Genomic DNA, 19,893 nt, shown 5'->3' with positions numbered 1-19,893 from the left:
GTCAACCTTACTACCAACGCATAACAAAAGTCCATAAATCTCAGTTTTGACATTTTCACTTGACCACATCCATTCCTGGCCGATATTTGGTGGAGTGAGCCATAAAAGTTGATGAATGAATAGCTGAGACAAATGTATGGAGTTGGAGTTTTAAAGAGCGCAGTGATAGGTTTCATGTTATTATGTATAGCCGGGCAACAGCCTCACTTTAAGACACAAGGACAAGGGAGAGTCTTGCTGCACAAACAAGGGACAGTTAAGATGCATGGCCTGCTTTAAGATGCACGAATGATGGACAAGCTTACTTTAATATGCGCAGTTGGGGATAGTCTCGCTTTAAGATGCATAGCTGGGGGAATGGCCTCACATAAAGGTGCATGGACGTAGGACAGTCTTGCTTTAAGACCAATCTTGAGACGATCTTGCTTTAAGACATATGGACTTGAGACAGTCTCGCTTTAAGATTCACGGATCGGGGACAGTCTCACTTTAAGACGCACAGACCCAGAACATTCTCGTTTTAAGACGCACGGACTCGGGTACAGTCTCGCTTTAAGACGCACGGACCCAGTACAGTCTCGCTTTAAGACGCAGGGCCGGGGGACGGGCTTGGTGCCGGTGCCGGGTTTGGGTGAGTCGTCTGCCGGTTCAGTTCGGTCCGCGGGCCGGGGGACGTCCCCGGGACGGGGCCCAGAGTGGCGGGGCGGCTTTGGGCTCAGTGGGCGGCAGGAATTCGCCGTCCGGGCTGGCACTTGGCCCCGGCCATGACTGGCAAATATAGGCCGAGGCCTGCGGCCTTGCCTGGGCTTACAGGCTCTGCATAGGGAGCTGGGCTTGGTGAGGCCTGTCTGCCCTTTCAGCCTCACGTCAGGAGCACAGGAGTCCACATTGTTCCTCTGGATTGCCCAGTCATTGTGTTCAGGGGACTGATAATCCCCAGCAAACTCCAAGCTCTACACTTTATTCGTTAAACACCATTTCATGTTTTCAGGCTCATTTCCGAAGAGCACACATAATCCTCCTCAAACCTGTAGGGTTTGTAGAAAGTGTGGTCACGTTATCATAATTCAGAATGTAGGGGTCTCTGATTTGTGAAGTTTCCTTTCCCGATTCCTCTCCTCTCCTCTATCAATCAATTTATTTGGAATCATGAGGTTTTGGAGCACTGCTCCTTCATCAGCGCTTTAAAAGCTCATGATTCCAAATAAACCCGTTGGACTTTAACCTGGTGTTGTGAGACTTATCACCAGTCCAACGCCGGCAATTCCACATCTTTATCCATCGACGTTGACTGGACTTTACGTAATGGTCGCAGGATGGTTATGTGAACCATAGAATCCCTACAGTGCAGAAGGAGGCCATTCTGTCCATTGAGTCCACACTGACTCGACGAAAGAGCATCCAACTTGACTTCACGCCTCGTTCATCCCTATGACCCCCACGCATTTACCGTGGATAATCCCCCAACCTGCACGTCTTTGGGCACTAAGGGTCAATTTAGCTTGGCCAATCCACCTAACCTGCACATTTCTGGACTGTGGGAGGAAACTGGAGCACCTGGAGGAAACCCATGCAGACATGGCGAGAACGTGCAAACTCCATGCAGACAGGGACCTGAGGCCACAATTGCACCTGGCTCCCTGGTGCTGTGAGGCAGCAATGCTAACCATTGTGCTGTTCTGGGCAGTCCCTCTCATCACCTTCCCCATTGTTGATACTAGTAGTACACTCCATGATTCATTCATCTGTTGAAGAAAGAAAGGACAATAAGAAGTCTCACAACACCAGGTTAAAGTTCAACAGGTTTATTTGGTAGCAAAAGCCATTAGTTTTCGAAGTGTTGCTTCATCTTCTTGGAGATCGTCTCCACTCCGAAGAAAGAAAGGACCAGAGATGGTGAATGATATTTTTCTGTTAGCACAGGTTGAGGACCATTTTCAGAACACAGTGAATGGTGATCCTGCATGCATAGTGCCAGGCAATATTTTGGTGCCCTGCTTAGCTGGAAAACTGATACGCATCCTGCTTAGTGATAACACATTTGTGACATTGCTGAGAAGCTTGAAGTAGAACTTGATTAAAAGTAGCAAGGGATTTCTCCATACAGTTGGATGAAAGTGCAGATTGTGCAGCCTTGTTAGTTTGCATTCGGTATATTTGTCACACTGGAATTGTTGTGCTGCTTGATGTTTCTGACCAGTGCGGCTGACACGCAGAGCTTTGAAGATTTGAATAGCTACACGGTTGTAAAGTGTGGGCTTGTCTGGGTCAATTGCAGAAGAATCAGAAGCAATGGAGCAGCCAGCATTGACTGGGAGATGATTGGACAGGGATCATGAAGACCAAGCAAGCCCACCTGTCACTCTAAGTAATGTGAGCATGGTGTGGGTCACCAGGGACGGTCATTTGGTAAAAGTAGGTTCCGGGAAAGCAAAGTTTGAAAAACATTGCTCTACTTTAAGAACTAGAGACGTACTGCCTGCTCTTTATTTATTCATGGGACATGGGCAAGGTCAGAATTTGTTGCCAATCCCTATACAGCTGAATGAGTTGCTATAATAGAAACAAAATGCTGGAAAGACTCAACAGATCTGCAACAACTGTGCAGAAAGAAACAAAGTTAATGATTTGAGTCTGATTATGACTTCTGCAGAACTGAAGAGAGAGCGCTGAAATGTTAACTCTATTTTTCTCTCTGAAATGCTGCCTGCGTTCCCACCACTTTTTGCATTTATTTTGAATCTCCACCTGCAGCATTTTGCTCTTATTTGACATTTCACAAGGGGGCTAAGAGTCAACCACACTACCTGGAGTCACCAGATAAGTAGGCAGATTTGCTTTGCTGAAGACATTAAGGTTTAAAGTTTATTTAAAGTTTACTTATTAGTGTCACAAGTTGGCTTGCATTTGTACCACAATGAATTTACTGTGAAAATCCCCCTGTCGCCACACTGGCACCTGTTCGGGTGCACTGGCAGAGAGTGTAGCATGGCCAGTGGACCTAACCAGCGCATCTCTTGGACTGTGGGAGGAAACCCATGCAGACACGGGGAAAATGTGCAAACTCCACACAGGCAGTGACCCAAGCTGTGAATTGAACCTGGGTTCTTGGCGCTGTGAGTCAGCGGTGCAACTGTGCCACCCACTTGATGGGATGGATGTTTACAGCAATCTTGTGATATCACGATGACCATTTCTGAAACTAAATCTATTTAATTCATTGAATTTAAATTCCTGAGGTTTCATAATGGGACTTGCACTCATGTCTCAAGATCGTTAGTCCAAACCTTTGCAACAATAGTCCATAATTGCTAGGCCACTGTGTGCATTCCTACGATCAATGCAACCTTACTAGTATGCTACTGAAGCTAATACAGACGCTGGAAATCTAAAGTAAAAGCATTCAATGTTGGAAGGATTTAGCATTTGTGGAGAAGGAGAAACTAAATTAATTTCGATACGTTTTGTTGTCCTTGTGGACACAATTGCTTATGCATAACCAAAAAGAAAGGAAAAGGAATTACGTGGCTGTTTCCACTCCATGTTGCTACAGTGCAAAGCCAACATCGCAGCCATAGACAATAAAAAAGCCAAAAGCAGAAAAAGAGAATCTCAGGTTTTCATTCTCCCTCCACTGCAGATACATCTGAAAACTGATGATATGACTTTGCCTTCTGGATTTGACAGTAATGGTATATTGGGGCGAATGGTGATGAAGCATATGTGGCGTTTTAGGAAGCTTTCCAATCCTGGGTAGTGACAGTCCGTCAGCAGATGCTTGTTCATCCTTAATATCTTGCTCTTGCTCTGTACCAAACTCCTGGCCAAGGAGACCACCGCTTTTTGCTGGCCCAACCCGCTCCTGTAGAGAGCTGTTCCTGTCCAAGTGCCCTCTGAGTGACAAGGGCCCCAACGCAGCAACTCTCCCCCATGGCCACACACTCCTCTGGTCCAGTACTAACTGAAGATTCATCCTGGGAAGAAGAGTATTAGGGCGATGACTGACAGATTCAACACCCCCCGAGTTGCAGTTGATTCGGTCATTCCATAATGACTGACCTCTGTACTGGGATAACATCTCCCTATCTGTGTCAAACTACTCCCTGTTTTGGGGGTTTCAGTTAGTGTTCAAGTTCTTTGGTGTCTAGGTGATTAGATTATGGCTCAGCAGGTAGCTGGCCACGATGTAGCAACAGATATCTCAGTCATCTTGATTTGATTTATTATTGTCACGTGTATACAGTGAAAAGCATTGTTTCTTGCTCACTATAAAGCATGCCATTCATAGAGAAGGAAAGGAAAAGGTACAGAATGTAGTGTTACAATCATAGCTAGAGTGTAGAGAAAGATCAACTTCATATAAGGTGGGTCCATTTTAAAAGTTTGGCAGCAGGGAAGAAGTTGTTCTTGAGTCAGTTGGTATGTGACCTCTTTTTCTGCGTGGTAGAAGGTGCAAGAGAGTATGTCCAGGGTGCATGGGATCCTTAATTATCTGGTTGTTATTCTAATGCAGCCAGGAAGTATAAACAGTGTCACTGGGTGGGAGGCAGGTTTGTGTGATGGATTGGACTTTGTTCAGAACCCTTTGTAGTTTCTTGTGGTCTTGGGCAGAGCAGGGGCAAAACAAACTGCGAGAAAAAAGGTCTGTATAGTGTATCTGTAAAAGTTGGTGAGGGTTGTAGTGGACATTCCAAATTTCCTTAGTCTCCTGAGGAAGTGGAAACATTGGGCTTTTTAAACTATAGTGTTGACATGGAAGAACGGAAACAGATTGTTGGTGATCTGAACACTTGGAAATTTAAAGTTCTCGACATCTCGTCTTTATGCTCGTTGATGTAGACAGGGGCATGTCCTTCACTACGCTTCCTGAAGTTGATGATTGTCCCTTTCTATCACTGACACTGAGGGAAAGATTATTGTTGCACCTGTTCACTAGATTCTCTATCTCATCATTGCCTGAGATCTGACCCCACTACAGTGGTGTCATGAGCAAAGCCATGGTTCACTGTTGTGAGTGGAAGTTCCGCAATTAAGGAGCTGGCTTAATGTTTTATTGGTCACCACTAGTTTTCCAGAAGCAATATCATTTTAGATATTATGGCACTAAACTGAGGCAGGTCTCCACTGTCTAATAGAAGAGACTTCTATCAAGAGTTGAGATATCAATTATTGCTTACAAATCGAAATCTATTCCCAAATTATTGTTTGATCAGAACATCCTATTTCATTGGCAGATCCCTGGGTCAGACCTTACAGGCTAATAGAACGGAGAACAGAAAATGGAAAATATTTATTCTTCTCTGTCATCTTGTTTTCTGGTTTTATGTTGCAACAGTCTCAAACTTTTGTGATGTGCCAAGGAATCATGTGTTGGCATCCAGTTTCAAGCAAGCTGTTGGGAAATTGTGCTAAATTGGGCCCTTGCAAGTTCCCAATACAGTCCATAAAATAATTTGCCCACTGCTTGAATCTTCTTTGTACAAGTGAGTTTGTTTCTTGAGTGTTAAGTCAGATTTTCTCAATGACGTGTGTTATTGTCACGAAGACCATGAATGGTACAACAAAAGAAAATTGTGGAAAAAGTCACTCACAATTTCTGTATTTTTTTGGGACCTCTGTGTTGGTCCACTGCCACAGGGGAAAAAAGAGGAAAGTGAATTTCATTCCTTCACCCCTCTGTTTAAAAGCAGCAGCAATGGTGATTTGACTGGATTATTGCTAGTGTGTTTTCATGCTCCTGACACACTTACAAATAATGGTATTGATGGTCGAATTGCTCCAAGAAATGACCGCAGTGCTTCCAAATTTGTCACTGTGCTCGCTTTGCTTCATTTGTATTAATATTTCAATAAGATATGCAAGTTAGGTTGATTGGCCGTACTTAGTTGCCCCTTAGTGTCAGAGGGACTAGCATCATAAATAGGTGGGGTTAAGGGGATAGGGTCTGGGTGGGATTGTGGTCGATGTACCCTCGATGGGTCAAATGGCTGCCTTCTACACTGTAGGGATTCTATGATTGAGACTGGGGGAGACGATGGTGGTATTTTTGCTAGACTATTAATCCAGAAAGTCAGCTAATGTTCTGGACACTGGGATTCGAATCCCGCCACAGCAAATGGTGGAATTTGAATTCGATTTAAAAAAAAATCTGGAATTGAGAATCTACTGATGACCGTGAAACCATTGTCGATTGTCGGAAAATCCTGTCTGGCTTCACTTATGCCCTTTAGGGAAGAAATGTCCTTTGTGGTTGGTATAGACTTGATGGGGCAAATGGCCTCTTTCTGTACTGTAGGATTTCTATAAAATTTGCTGTCCTTACCTGGTCTGGCCTACATGTGACTCCAGACTCTCAGCAATGTGCATGACTCTCAACTGCTCTCGGGCAACTAGGGATGGGCAAAAAATGCTGGCTACCAGCGACGCCCATGTCCCACAAATGAATAAAAAATGAAAGTGGCTATACACAGTGCAATCTGTGCATCAGTGGACAGCATTTATGGTGTAATATTGCTGATCTGCCCACTGTAACGAGTTGTGGTCCAACAATCTGTATGTTTGTTGATGGTTTACAGATTTGGTGAATTGTGAGTCCTAATCCAGTCATTGATTTGACATCTTGGTAAAATTACCCTTCTAACTTGATTTTTTTTTAAACTTCATACCAGTTCTCCCCTTCATTTGGGTTTGGCATTAGTCCCGTTATTTTTATTGGAGCTGAAGTATTTTCTGCACTATATACATGTTTGCAGAGTCCCACAGCTATATTATTTTTCTCTCATAATTTAAGAAGGCTTGTTAGTTTCCCATAGTGCAAAGACTGGAGGGAAACCAGTAACTAAGTTCTAGATGGCAAAGTGGCTGCTCAGTATATCTATCTTTCCATATGGAAGAAACAGAACATGTAGGGTAATAAAGGCCCTCTTGATTGTCCCGCTGCTGTTTTCTGGACATCCATTAATCGGGTTCCAGTTGATAAAATAGAATCGTAATGTAGCACAGAAGGACGTCATTCGGAGCATGGAATCTAAGAGTAACCAGTTAATCCTGGTGGATTTTCCTCTTTCAGATGTTTATCCGCCTTTTTCTCTTTGCAGGCTACGATTGAATCCATATCCTCCACCACATCAGGCACGTGCGGTCCAAATTCTAATCAATTATGGTCTTTTTAAAGAAAAGTCTAATTTTACCTCTGCCTTTCAGAAGGTGTGATATGCCACGTGGAGGAATTCCACCAAATACTGTGATCTAGATTTAGCTGCAGGCAGCAGTGCCTTTGACAGGCTAGACTTCACATCAGTAACAGTACAGTAACAGCTGATGGTCTTCTTACTCTGCCCACATTTGCGCTACTTTCACATGTGCCCTGATGACTATTGGGGAATGTGGAAAGAAGAAGAAAAAGCATCTACCTGTTAAGTTCATCACTTCTTGTTGAATTTACTTGGAGGCCGATAAATGTAAAATGATGGGTTAGTATTGAGGAACTGACTACTTTCACTTTAGCTGTAGGCCAAAAGAAGGCAAAGAGCCTGAAGCCCCATACAACATGAAGATTTGATGATGTGCATTGCTGCCTATCTATGATATCACAGTAATCATAATGTGTATGTGCTCAGCTTATTATTTTCCTTGAATCCAGCCAGTGAGGCTACACTGCCATGGTGGTTGGATGGTGCATGTCATTCACAAATGACACAAAAACTGGTGGAGTTGTGGATAGTGAAGAGGATTGCCTGGGGTTACAACAAGGTATAGACCAGTTGGAGACTTGGGTAGAAAAATGGCAGTTGGAGTTTAATCCGGACAAGTGTGAGATAATGCATTTTGGAAGGTCCGATACATGTAGGAATTGTACAGTAAATGGTAGAACCCTTTGGAGTATTGACAGGCAGAGAGACTGAGTGTTCATGTCCACTGACCACGGAAAGTGGCAATGCAGGTGGATAAGGTAATCAGGAAAGTATACGGCATGCTTGCCTTCATTGGTCGAGGCGTTGAGTATAAAAATTTGCAGGCCGTGCTGCAGCTGTACAGAACCTTAGTTAGGCCTCATTTAGAATATTGTGTACAATTCTGGTCGCCACGCTGCTAGAAGGATGTGGATAATTTGGAGAGGGTACAGAAGAGGTTTACCAGGATGTTGCCTGGTCTGGAGGAGAGGTTGGATAAACTTGATTCATTCTCACTGGAACGACTGAGGTTAAGGGGTGACCTGATAGATGTTTACAAGATTGAGTGGCATGGACAGAGTGGACAGTCACATGCTCTTTCCTAGGGTAGAAAAGTCAAGTACTGGGGGATATAAGTTTAAGGTGTGTGGGGAAAAGTTTAGAGGAGATGTGCAAGGCAAATTTTTTTATACAGAGTGGTGAATGTCTGGAACGTGCTGCCCGGGAAGGTGATGGACACAGGTGTGATCATGGAATTTTAAGGGGCAACTAGACAAATACATGAATAGGATGGGAATGGAAGAATACAGACTCCGTAAGTTTAGGTAGGGATCATAACCGGCAGGCTTGGAGGGCCAAAGGGCCTGCGCCTGTGCTATACTTTCTTTCTTTGTTGAATGAAAACACTATCAAGTAGGCAATGTGACCTTCAAGCTGTCAGTGCTTTCCCCATTTGCCCAATGACTGAGGCAGCACTGTGCAAAGCACTAACAATTGCCATCTGCGAATGGCAGAATTGCTATCTTAATTGGATTTCAATTTTCTGGGTCTTTGAGATCAGTTCCCTAGATTACATTCTAACATTGGGTGGGATTTTCCATCTCTGCACAGTGCTAGCTGAGATGGGAGAAACCGGTGTGCAACTCATGGGCTGCACAGTCTACTTTTCTTTCCAGATAATCCAGCACTCCACGCAGAAAAAATCTGCAGGTGTGGTTCATGCTGTCATGCTGGCAGGGTGGAACTGGTGTAAGCCATGAAAGGGCACCTGATCTCCGGCAGAAAACACAGGAAGCCCCCCCATGCACATGGAGAAGTTCCTCCTATACGCACAAGTGACTCTCCCCCAACCAAAAAAGGGAAAATCCCCCTCCCTCACTGAAGCTTCCCAGAGGGATGATGCCCCCCTCCCCTGGCACTAGCCCTTGGTTCCTGTTTTTAAATACTAGTTTTAAACTTCGCCAACTTGATGTCATACCAAAGAGGGGAGAAATTCCTAATTGTGGGGGATGTTATGGCAGGTAAGTTTATGTAAATGCATTTACATAAACTTGCAGGCAACACCCTCGTTTTCCTGAGTCTTGCGATATTTTGCACCCCTCATGCCGTTTGCGCTCGCAGTGAATGTGGCCATATAGTCATGGAAATTGTTTCTATAAAAACAACGATGTTGGGAATTGTTATCCCCTGGAGTTTGTCAGCATTAAAAACTAGTCCTAGTGGATGTGGAGAGAAGCAGAATTGAGGAGGGGAGATTTGGTGAGTAACATTAATTTCCAGTAGGGGTCAGTAGTCTGCAGCTTCCTTATCCCTCAATGAGTATAGCTTATTCTGTGCCAATCCCTAAATCTTCACATTTTTCGGAGTGAACTAAACTCATCCAATACAAACTACTTTTAATTGTTGAGGAACTGACCTGTTTTGCTTTTCTTGAATGTAAAATACAGCAGCAATACCCTAAAATATGTCCCCCATTGTTAAGGAAGCCACTATGTCTGCAAACCCACCCAATGCTGTACTAAATCGCTTTCCTGAAATTGACATTCTTTTGAGGTCAAAGAATGTTTGAAGCTTTCCTTTGGAAGGTGGTGGAAGAGTTGAAAGGGAACTTAACGTTTCAAGTGCAATTTAAAGTAATTAACTTGACTTTTTTTTTGTTCACAAACCCTGGTTTTTGTTATTGGTTTGGAGGAGTTCCGAATATGGTGGAACTGCACCAACAGGGAGAGACAGTTCAAATGACACTGTGTTCATGACTGCATCTCTACTGTTGAAATCCTCCCACTCTGAATTGTATCTTTGTTGTTATTGTCTAGGCATTTGCATCATTTTACAATAACAACTGTACAAAGGTTTCATTCTTCCTTTATCCAGTGATGGTAGTATGCGAAACCTTGATACAGTATTCTCCATGTGGGTGCCCTCAATATTGTAATATTTCCAGCCAGGGCATCCAAAGCCATTTAGCTCATTCATTGGAATAAGTAAAATGCTCAACAAACAAGTCTGGTGGAAATTTGCAAGATGACCCCCACCTCACTCCAATCCGTTGGGCTGATAACCAACTGTTGTCCCCATTGTTGTAATAAATATTGTAATAGTTAATGAATGTTATTGAACAGCACAGATTGGAACGTCTGTGATTTTTAGCTTTTGCCAGTTTTCTTTTCGCCTTTCCTGTAGATGTTCACTTTTACTGGAGTATATTATACAATAGAAACCCTCCTACACTGTATACAACTGACCAGTTTTCATTTGTGAGCATTGGTAGACTGTTTAACTATGGACCATTACAACCAAGCCCAGCCATGTTATCCATGTTGACAGTGAGCAACATAGCTTGTAAGTTGGCCTGCCTTTGTTCATTCCCCTTTGTCGGAAATGTAGAGGCCATTCTGTAACTGAAATTACCTGACTCAACAGATTTGGAATTGAATCTGTGACTGACTAGCCTATAGAAACTAATTATAGCCTAGATGGTGTGATTGTTTATTGAACCATTGTGAGAAATTTTACTTGGGAACAATATTAAATTCTGATTTGAAATGGTATTGGACTACTTAATGCAATACCTGGGTTATTCTGGCTAGTTGCCAATCTGTTTCTTAGTTGAGCATTTACTGACTTCAGGTAGTGAGATTAGCATTAATTGGTAACTCTGCCATGCTATAAATTGAACTATATATAACTCATATCTTCTGTATTCCATTTTCTAAGATGATGGGTTGCAGATTACAAATACAGTTTTTAAAGATGCTCGTCAGCAGCCTGAACAGAGTTTCAGAAGATGATTGAATTTGTAAAACTTTTAGCTTTAGTTTTGATCAAATGACAATTGTTGGCTGTGGAAAATCATTCATATCAAGCCTGAATTTGATTCAAGGCACCTTCACGCTAATGTTTAACTTGCTGATAACTCTGTCTGTCTTCAGGTGAGATGGGCTAGAGGAGACGAAAGGAAAATCCCCATTTGTCCCATGACTGCCTCAGTCAAATGGGTTTTCCATCTGGATTCACTCTTTTGCAGATTAACAACATTTGCAAGGAACCCCCATGTAAAATTCTGTTCTAAAGATTAAAACTGACTCTGGATTTCAGTTCAAGTAATGATATCTCATACGTTTTCCTTTTATAATCTGCAGGCATTGACTCACTGGTGACGACACAGTTGTCCAGAAAGGTGTTTTACTGAATAGTAAATATTAACTTCCAGCGCCATGCGGGTAAGTGAGTGTTGAAGTATTTGTTTCCTTGATTCCTTTGCAGTTGCAAATGCTGACTCTTGTGAACAGGGAGGCTTCCTCCTATCCTTTATAGTTGAGCTATTTTGACTGTTAACCTGCATTAATTTATACTTTCAATATACATTTACCTAGCTCTTCATTCCCTTGAGTTGCTTTACAAAATGCTGGAGTGGAGAGAGTAGCAAAATACATTTTCACCTCAAACACGATGCAGTTGATTATTCAGCCCTATTTCCTTTTAGTGATGCTGTTTGAATATTAACTTAGAAAACTGAGTGTGGTGATAATTTTGGGGAGGGACAATTTTACTGTGGCTCGCTGGGTGGGAAACCTATGGGATTAAATGCAATGTTGATTTTTTTTTTTGTTTTAATGCCCTACCCAATATTTCTTATTGACTTCAATGGAGAGTAAAATTGGGTAAAGTGTAAAACCAACATTGCACCAGACTTGGTTAGGATTGGCCCTTTTGGACAGTGTAAAATCACCTTAACACTTGGTAAGTTAGGCTACAGTTGTCTCCAAGGTGACAATTTGTGATCGTTACAAATTACTACATAAGATTATACGTGAAAGTATTAAGTTAGTTCTGCAGTGAATTAAATGTTAGATTGTAGGTGATTTCTAACTATATGTATTGCAGTTGATAGTGGACAGGAATTCTAAGGTTCTGTTTTTTTTTGTTGGAATTACTATGTGTGCGTACTAACTCCTGTATATGATTTGTAAATGTTAAAAGTGTGTAAATAGTGTTGAACCCTGCTCTTTCCTATCCAGAACTGTTCAGAGTCAGATTAAGCCCCGATTTGAAAGGTGGAATAAGATGATTAACAATTAGGGAGGAAAAGAGAAACTAAAAGAGAAGGGCAAGGGCAAACAGGCCAATCTATTGAATTCAAGCATTTGCTGCCTGTAGTTTGTCTGCAAATCTGAAATTCTTTTCTGAATTTAGTCTGTTCTGGATAAATGTTTCCAAAATTTATAAAGCAACCTTGCATTTGTATACTGCCTTATTACATCTGCAGGAAGTCCCAAATGCTTTAGAATCAGTGGTCTATCTTTTGAATTATAGTTGTTAAATGCTTTTTTGATGGTCTGTTCTACTTTGTTCTTGATGGTTAGGTACTGTTTTGTCCACCCTGTTTTTGAGATATTTTGACAAAGTGCAAGTACTGTCCTGCGGGGTTGCTTTTGTTTCAGTTTTGTTTAAGTTGCAAGCATGTACTTTCTCTTATTTCTGATGCATTGATGGGTTAATTGGTTTCTCCTTGTGGTCACGGCAACTTTGACTAATTTTGTATATTTTGATTTCAGATGGACATGGAAGAGGGGAAGGGGGGGACTGGCCTCCGCCAGTATTATCTGTCAAAAATTGAAGAACTCCAGGTAATATGCTATGGCAGAACCAAACTTATGGGAAACAGCTCTAAAACACTTGTAAAAGCCAGAAGCAATGAAAGTAGTTAATTTGGATCTACGTAACTAACATTTTCTTTGAAATATTGGAAGTTTATTTATTAGTGTTGCAAGCTTACATTAACACTGCAATGAAGTTATTGTGAAAAATTCCCTATTGGCCACACTCTTGCACTGTTTAGATATACTGAGGGAGAATTTAGCATGGCTAGTATATCTAACCAGCGCGTCTTTTGGACTGTGGGAGGAGACTCAAGGAGAAAGTGCAAAGCCCACATAGGTGGTGACCTAAGCTGGGAATCGAACCAGGTCCCTGATGTTGTGAGGCAGCAGTGCTAACTACTGTGCCACCGTGGAAGTGCTGATTTTGCAATAGACTGGCCCATTACAATAATTTCAACCCCTCCCTGATGCTGATCTTGTAATTTATAAAATGGATGTTCTAAACTCCGGAGATTTGAGATGAAGAGGGATAGTGACAAGCCTAGTGAAAAATATCTTGCATCAGTTAGCAAAATAAATGTATATTTACTTGTACTATCATGCAATTTGTATCATGGCAGCCCAAAATCAGTTACCAGCAAGATTATGAAACCACTTTCTAAAATTTATCAATTAACTCACTATTAGTATTTATGCTGCCATTTAACTTTCAACACTTCTGGCTGTTTGTTTTATAGGTGGGGAGTTTTGGTGAAATCTTGATTGAAAAGGCAGAATGCCTTAGGAATTATTTGTATAACAATAAGTCTGTCTAGGTTAACCATGTTCTTTTAATAGCAGCCTAATTAAACTTTCAACTTCACAAACAACCAAGTACTCCCTCTGTGTTCTCATTTGAATTTGTTTATTAGCATCTAGTCTTTGTGAATTGATACCATTCCAAATGCGTAACACTGTGCTTGAATGTCATCAGTTCTAATATCTTCTTTCTTTCTCCAAGCTTATTGTCAATGATAAGAGCCAGAATCTCCGACGTCTACAGGCTCAAAGGAATGAACTCAATGCCAAAGGTAATTAAAAATATTACAGGACAGCATTCTGTACGATTTTGCAGTATATCTTATTTGAGATGGGGTTGTGCTCCATCTCTTACCTGTGATTTGTAAACTACTGAATATTTGTCAGCGCTGCAAAGGGATTAAAAATGATTATCCAACAAGTGCTAAAGGTCTTTCCATTTATCATTAACTGTGACTCTGGTAGCCATTGTAACGGATTATAGATCACATCAAGGATACCCTAGTGTTGGTAAATGGGGTGACTTGGTAGCCTAGTGGTTAGCACTGCTGCCTCACAGCGCCAGGGATTTGGGTTCAATTCTGACCAAGGGTGGAGTTTGCACATTCTCCCTGTGTCTGCATGGGTTTCTTCCAAGTGCTCTGGCTTTCTCCCATAGTCCAGATATAGGCGGATTAGGTGGATTGGCCATGCTAAATTGTCCCTTTAGCGTCGGGAGGTTAGCAGGGTAAATATGCGGATAGGGCTTGGGTGGGATTGTTGTCTGTGCAGGCTTGATGTGCCGAATGGCCTCTCGCACTGTATAAATTCTATGAAAAGGTGAATGCGTTCGTAATCCATATGGCATCACTTTTCTGTTGGCTCTGTCCAATGAAATTTGATGCCCTACCCTGTCCTAGTTCCTTTTACAATGTACGTCAGTGGTGGACAGCCTGTGGCCCAAGGGCCCATGCGACTCACCAGGATTCTGAGTGTGGCCTTGTGAGTTGACCGTTGTCCACATACAGGATTGCTGGATTCTGCTGGTTTCCATTTGCATAGTTCTTTTCCCACCATTGTGATGAAAGTGATACATGAAGTGAGATGGATGCTGATTGTACCCAACGTTGACTGGGAATCCCCAGGCTCTGCAAATTCTGAGTTCTGAGAGTTCTTGAGAGACCGTCTTGGTTATGACACCAGATGGAAACCTCAGTGCTGAATTGAGAAGCATCTGCACATCCTAGACTTAAAAAAGCTTGAGGACAACTCCTACCATAAGCCGCATTGAGTATGGTATAAGTAAGGTGAGCTGAAGGATTTATTTTGTTTGAAACAGTTTGAAGTTGTCGACAGTTCTATTAATACTTAAATTGTTAAGCACTTTCTATAACTTGTTCTGAAATATTGACATGTTAAATGTATTTGATCTTATTCATAGTGTCATGGTTAGCAAGGAAGCCTGATTTTAATTTGTGGCCCACTGACATGAAGGAGGGCCACTCGCTAGCCTAGGTTGCCCAAACTGATGTACGTAGCCCTGTTGCACTTGGGGATGGGATAGGAATTTACTTTAGTTTATTTATTAGTTCACTAGTACGCTTACATTAACACTGCAGTGAAGTTTGTGAAAATCCCCTCATTGTCACACTCCAGCACCTATTCGGCTACACTCACGGAGAATTTAGCATAGCCAACGCACCAAACCAGCACGGCTTTTTGAACTGTGGGAGGAAACTGGGGTACCTGGATGAAACCCACGCAGAAACGGGAAGAATGTGCAGACTCCACACAGACAGTGACCCAAGCTATGAATTGAACCCAGGTCCCTGGTGCTGTGAGGTAGCAGTGCTAACCTTTGTGACGCTATGCGAATTTAGATACAAAGAAGAACAAAGAACAATACAGCACAGGAACAGGCCCTTTGGCCCATGAAGCTTGTGCCAATATGTGGTTTCTATCCATCTCTTCGCCTCCTGTTCATGTGTTTATTAAGATAGACCTTGAAATTTGCTGATGAGCCTGCTTCCACCACCTCCACTGGCAGTGCCTTCCAGACACCCACCAACTTTTGTGTGAAAAACTTTCCCCGCATGTCTCCCCTAAACTTACCACCTCTCATCCTAGTCGATCCTTCCACCCTGAGAGAGAGCCTGTGACTCTCCACCCTATCTATGCGTCTAGTAATTTTGTAGACTCCTATCAGCCCCTCAGCCTCAGTCTTTCTAGTGAAAGCAGTCCGAGTTTATCCAAACTCTCCTCATACCTAAAACCCCTCCGACAAGGCAACATCCTGGTAAACCTTCTTTGCACCCCCTCCAAAGCATCTATGTCCTTCTGGTAGCATGGGACCAGAGAGCTACGCAATATTCAAAAAGCGGCCCAACTAAAGTTTTATACAGCTGTAACATAACTTGCCAACTGTTATACTTCGTGCGTTGGCCCATGGAGGAAGTATGCTGTATGAACATAAGAACATAAGAACATAAGAAATAGGAGCAGGAGTAGGCCATCTAGCCCTTCGAGCCTGCCCCGCCATTCAATAAGATCATGGCTGATCTGTTGTGGCTCAGTTCCACTTTCCCGCCCTCTCCCCATAACCCTTAATCCCCTCTCTTATCAAGAACCCATCAACCCGCTTCTTAAAAATATTTAGCGAGGCAGCCTCCACCACTTCAACGGGCAGAGAATTCCAGAGATTCACCACCCTTTGAGTGAAGAAGTTCCTCCTCAACTCCGTTCTAAACCGCCTCCCCTTTATCTTGAGGCTGTGCCCCCTAGTCCTACTGTCTTTTTTGAGCGGGAAGAGTCTCTCCACCTCTATCCTATCCATCCCATTCATCATCTTATACGTCTCAATGAGATCTCCCCTCATTCTTCTAAACTCTAACGAGTACAAGCCTAGTTTATTCAGCCTCTCCTCATAGCTCAATCCCCTCAACTCCGGTATCAGCCTAGTAAACCTCCTCTGCACTCCCTCCAGGGCCAAAATATCCTTGCGCAGGTGCGGCGCCCAAAACTGCACACAGTACTCCAGCTGCGGCCTCACCAATGCCCTATACAGCTGCAGCAAGACCTCCCTACTTTTATATTCAATCCCCCTCGCTATGAAGGCCAGCATCCCATTCGCCTTCCTGACCACCTGCTGCACCTGCAAGCTGGGTTTTTGCGACTCATGCACAAGGACCCCGAGGTCCCTCTGCACCGTCGCCTGCTGCAGTTTTTCGCCACGTAAGTAATAGTCCTTCCTACCATTCTTCCTACCAAAGTGGACCACCTCACACTTGCCAACATTAAATTCCATTTGCCATTTCCTGGCCCATTCGCCCAGCCTATCTAGATCCCTCTGCAGACTCTCCACACCCTCCGCACAATTTGCCTTTCCCCCAATCTTGGTGTCATCAGCAAATTTCGACACCCTGCACTCGGTTCCCTCCTCCAGATCATCTATGTAAATGGTAAATAGCTGAGGCCCCAGCACCGACCCCTGGGGCACCCCACTAGTCACCAACCGCCAATCCGAATAGCACCCATTGACCCCCACTCTCTGCCTCCTATGCCTTCTTGACTACCTTACCCATCTGTGTTGTCACTTCCAGGGATTGGTGAGCCTGTACATCCAGATCCCTCTGTATGTCAATGCTCCTAAGGGCTCTGCCATTTCCTGTTTAATTTGCACCTGAAATTGATCTTGCAAAATGGATCACCTTGCATTTGCCATTTCTCTGCCCAAGTCTGCAAACTATCTATATCCCGTTGTATCCTTTGACAATCCTTATCAATATCTGCAATCTGCCAAAACAACTGGTTAACTTTAGTATTTATCTTAGACTTAATTTCAGCTCAGTAATTTCTATTTTAGCTGGAATGTATTACTTCTATTGAGGATAATCAGCAAGGTCAATAGTGGAGTCTGTTATCTATTCCACAATTATTCAGCAAAGCTTTAATAGAAATTTAGCTAACGACTGAACTCGATTCATTTGAAACATAGAAAATAGGTGCAGGAGCAGGCCATTTGGCCCTTCAAGCCTGCACCATCGTTCAGTATGATCATGCACTTTCTGTATCCTGTTCCCACTTTCTCTCCATACGCCTTGATCCATTTAACAGCAAGGGCCATGTCCAGCTCCCTCTTGAGCATATCTGATGAACTGGCCCCAACAGCTTTTTGAGGTAGAATAGAAACGTAGAAAATACGAAATTTGGAATTGGTCCAGAAAATTATTTTCTCAGTAGCTCAGATGGTGAGAAATTTTGAGAGCTAACTGTAACCTCATGCTGAGATTTATTTTGTGTTTTTTAAAAGTATTTTTTATTGGTATCAATCTAAGACATAACCTTGTATCATTCCTGAAACTTAAACTTGCATGAATGTAATTGTTAATGTTTCTTACAGTGCGCATGCTGCGGGAAGAACTACAGCTATTACAGGAACAGGGGTCTTATGTAGGAGAGGTGGTCAGAGCGATGGATAAGAAGAAAGTGCTTGTCAAGGTAATTTTGCAGTATGTTATGCTGGTGAAGGATGCACATCTGTGGAGTACTGACTACAGAACTTAGTCTGAGCTGCAAAGATCTGAAGACTTCAATGCTGCAAAGGTTTATTTTTTCACTTGTGGAATAAATTCTGTTGTAATTCTGCTGAATATTCTATTTCTGAAACTGTTTTCTATAATTACATTTGATACAAAGGCCTGGTGATTAACTTGAAAACTCCCAGTACTTGTTAGTTTAGCATGTGATGTTTCTAATGTTCAAAATAAAGGTTTAAATTAAAATTCAAAGATAAATATGTCACAACATTGCTAAATTAATGCATTGCATTGTCTTTTGACACTCTTGATGCTCCCATTAAGGTTATTATTTCAAGGCCTCAGCTGCTCCTAAAAACATGGACGTGGACTTAATATGTTTATCCTGTGCTATGACTCTGAGTTTAGTTTAGATTGTACAATTTGAACACGTACAGTCTCCCCCAGAAGCATTCCTATTCAGTCTGCTCTGCTAATGGAATATTCTTTAGTTCCTACCACTTGCTTTGGAAAAAGCAAAAGGCACTAATGTCACCGTTCTATTTGGATAACATTTATACATGTATTTTAAAAACACCATGCTGTGTTTCAATGTGAAAGAAATAGCAGTACATTCAAACTCACCTGTTGTAGCTTTTGTGTTTATTGAATTGCAAAAGGTATATCGAACTGAGGAGAGAGGTGAGGATCTGAGAGAAAGTGGATTCATTTTGAATATTCGGTTCCTGTCTAAATCTATATCTATTTCGACAGTAGTTTCATATTTAGTGTTACTTTAGTGTGGCGGCACGTTGATCAGCACTGCTGCCTCACAGCATCAGGGACATGGGTTTGATTCCTGGTTTGGGTCTCTGTTGGTGCAGAGTTTTCATGTTCTCCCCGTGTCTGTGTTGGTTTCCTCCAGGTGCTCCGGTTTCTTCCCACAGTCCGAAAGACGTGCTAGTTAGGTGCACTGGCATCTGTGTACCCAAACAGGTGCTGCAGATTTCCGCGGTAATTTCATTGCAATGTTAATGTACGCCACTTATGACACTAATAAATAAAGAAGAACAAAGAAAATTGCAGCACAAGAGTGGGCCCTTTGGCCTTCCAAGCCTGCACTGACCATGCTACCCAACTGAACCAAAACCTCTACTCTTCTGGAGCCCATATCCCACTATTCCCATCCTATTCATATATTTGTCAAGGCGCCCCTTAAAAGTCACTATCACATCTCCTTCCAAAACCTCCCCTGGCAGCGAGTTCCAGGCATCCATCTCCTGTGTAAAAGAAAACAAAACTTGCCTTGTACGTCTCCTTTAAGCCTTGCGCCTCGCACCTTAAATCTACGTCCTCTAGTAATTGACTCTTCCACCCCGGGAAAAAGCTTCTGACTATCCACTCTGTCCATGCCCCTCATAATCTTATAGACTTCTATCAGGTTATCTCATTAAACTTGCCCTCGGACCCCAGAATTAAAACCTCTGTAATACCAGGGGTATTTTGCATGAATCTATGTGATGCAATAGTAGGCAATGATAACTGCCCAAGATTGCTTGTATTTTCTATAAGAAAGGTTTTGAACTATATGAATGGATTTTGTTGAACAGCTTCCTTATCAAGTTTATCATCTCCATTTATTATCGTGCCCTATCTTTGCTTACCACACCGACTATCTTTTCTGCAGCAGTGTCTGATGGAAGTGATTCTCCATGTGATTATTCTTATGGATCAACTTCCTGTATTCTGTATTTTCCAATACACATTGTGGTGGGGCTTGAGTGTGCTGGTTAGTGGGACATAATGTCCTTGGCACTGATGCAGAAG

General features: G+C 42.5%; 1 protein-coding gene across 1 annotated transcript in view; it reads left to right on the top strand.

The window, feature by feature from the left end:
* Positions 1–508: 508 nt before the first annotated feature.
* Positions 509–19,893, top strand: part of psmc5 (proteasome 26S subunit, ATPase 5) — a 35,307-nt gene continuing 15,922 nt past the window's right edge. The window contains exons 1-5 of the mRNA XM_080213472.1: positions 509–631; positions 11,315–11,395; positions 12,731–12,802; positions 13,776–13,845; positions 17,952–18,049. Of these exons, the coding sequence (XP_080069598.1) occupies positions 11,390–11,395; positions 12,731–12,802; positions 13,776–13,845; positions 17,952–18,049 (246 nt within the window). The 5' untranslated portion in view covers positions 509–631; positions 11,315–11,389. The remainder of the gene's footprint in view (positions 632–11,314; positions 11,396–12,730; positions 12,803–13,775; positions 13,846–17,951; positions 18,050–19,893) is intronic.

The sequence above is a fragment of the Carcharhinus amblyrhynchos genome, chromosome 27 (genome assembly GCF_965287045.1).
Source record: "Carcharhinus amblyrhynchos chromosome 27, sCarAmb.v2.hapA, whole genome shotgun sequence".
NCBI lineage: Eukaryota > Metazoa > Chordata > Chondrichthyes > Carcharhiniformes > Carcharhinidae > Carcharhinus > Carcharhinus amblyrhynchos.
Note: the sequence above shows the minus strand (reverse complement) of the source record. Positions and strands in the feature narration are given on the sequence as shown.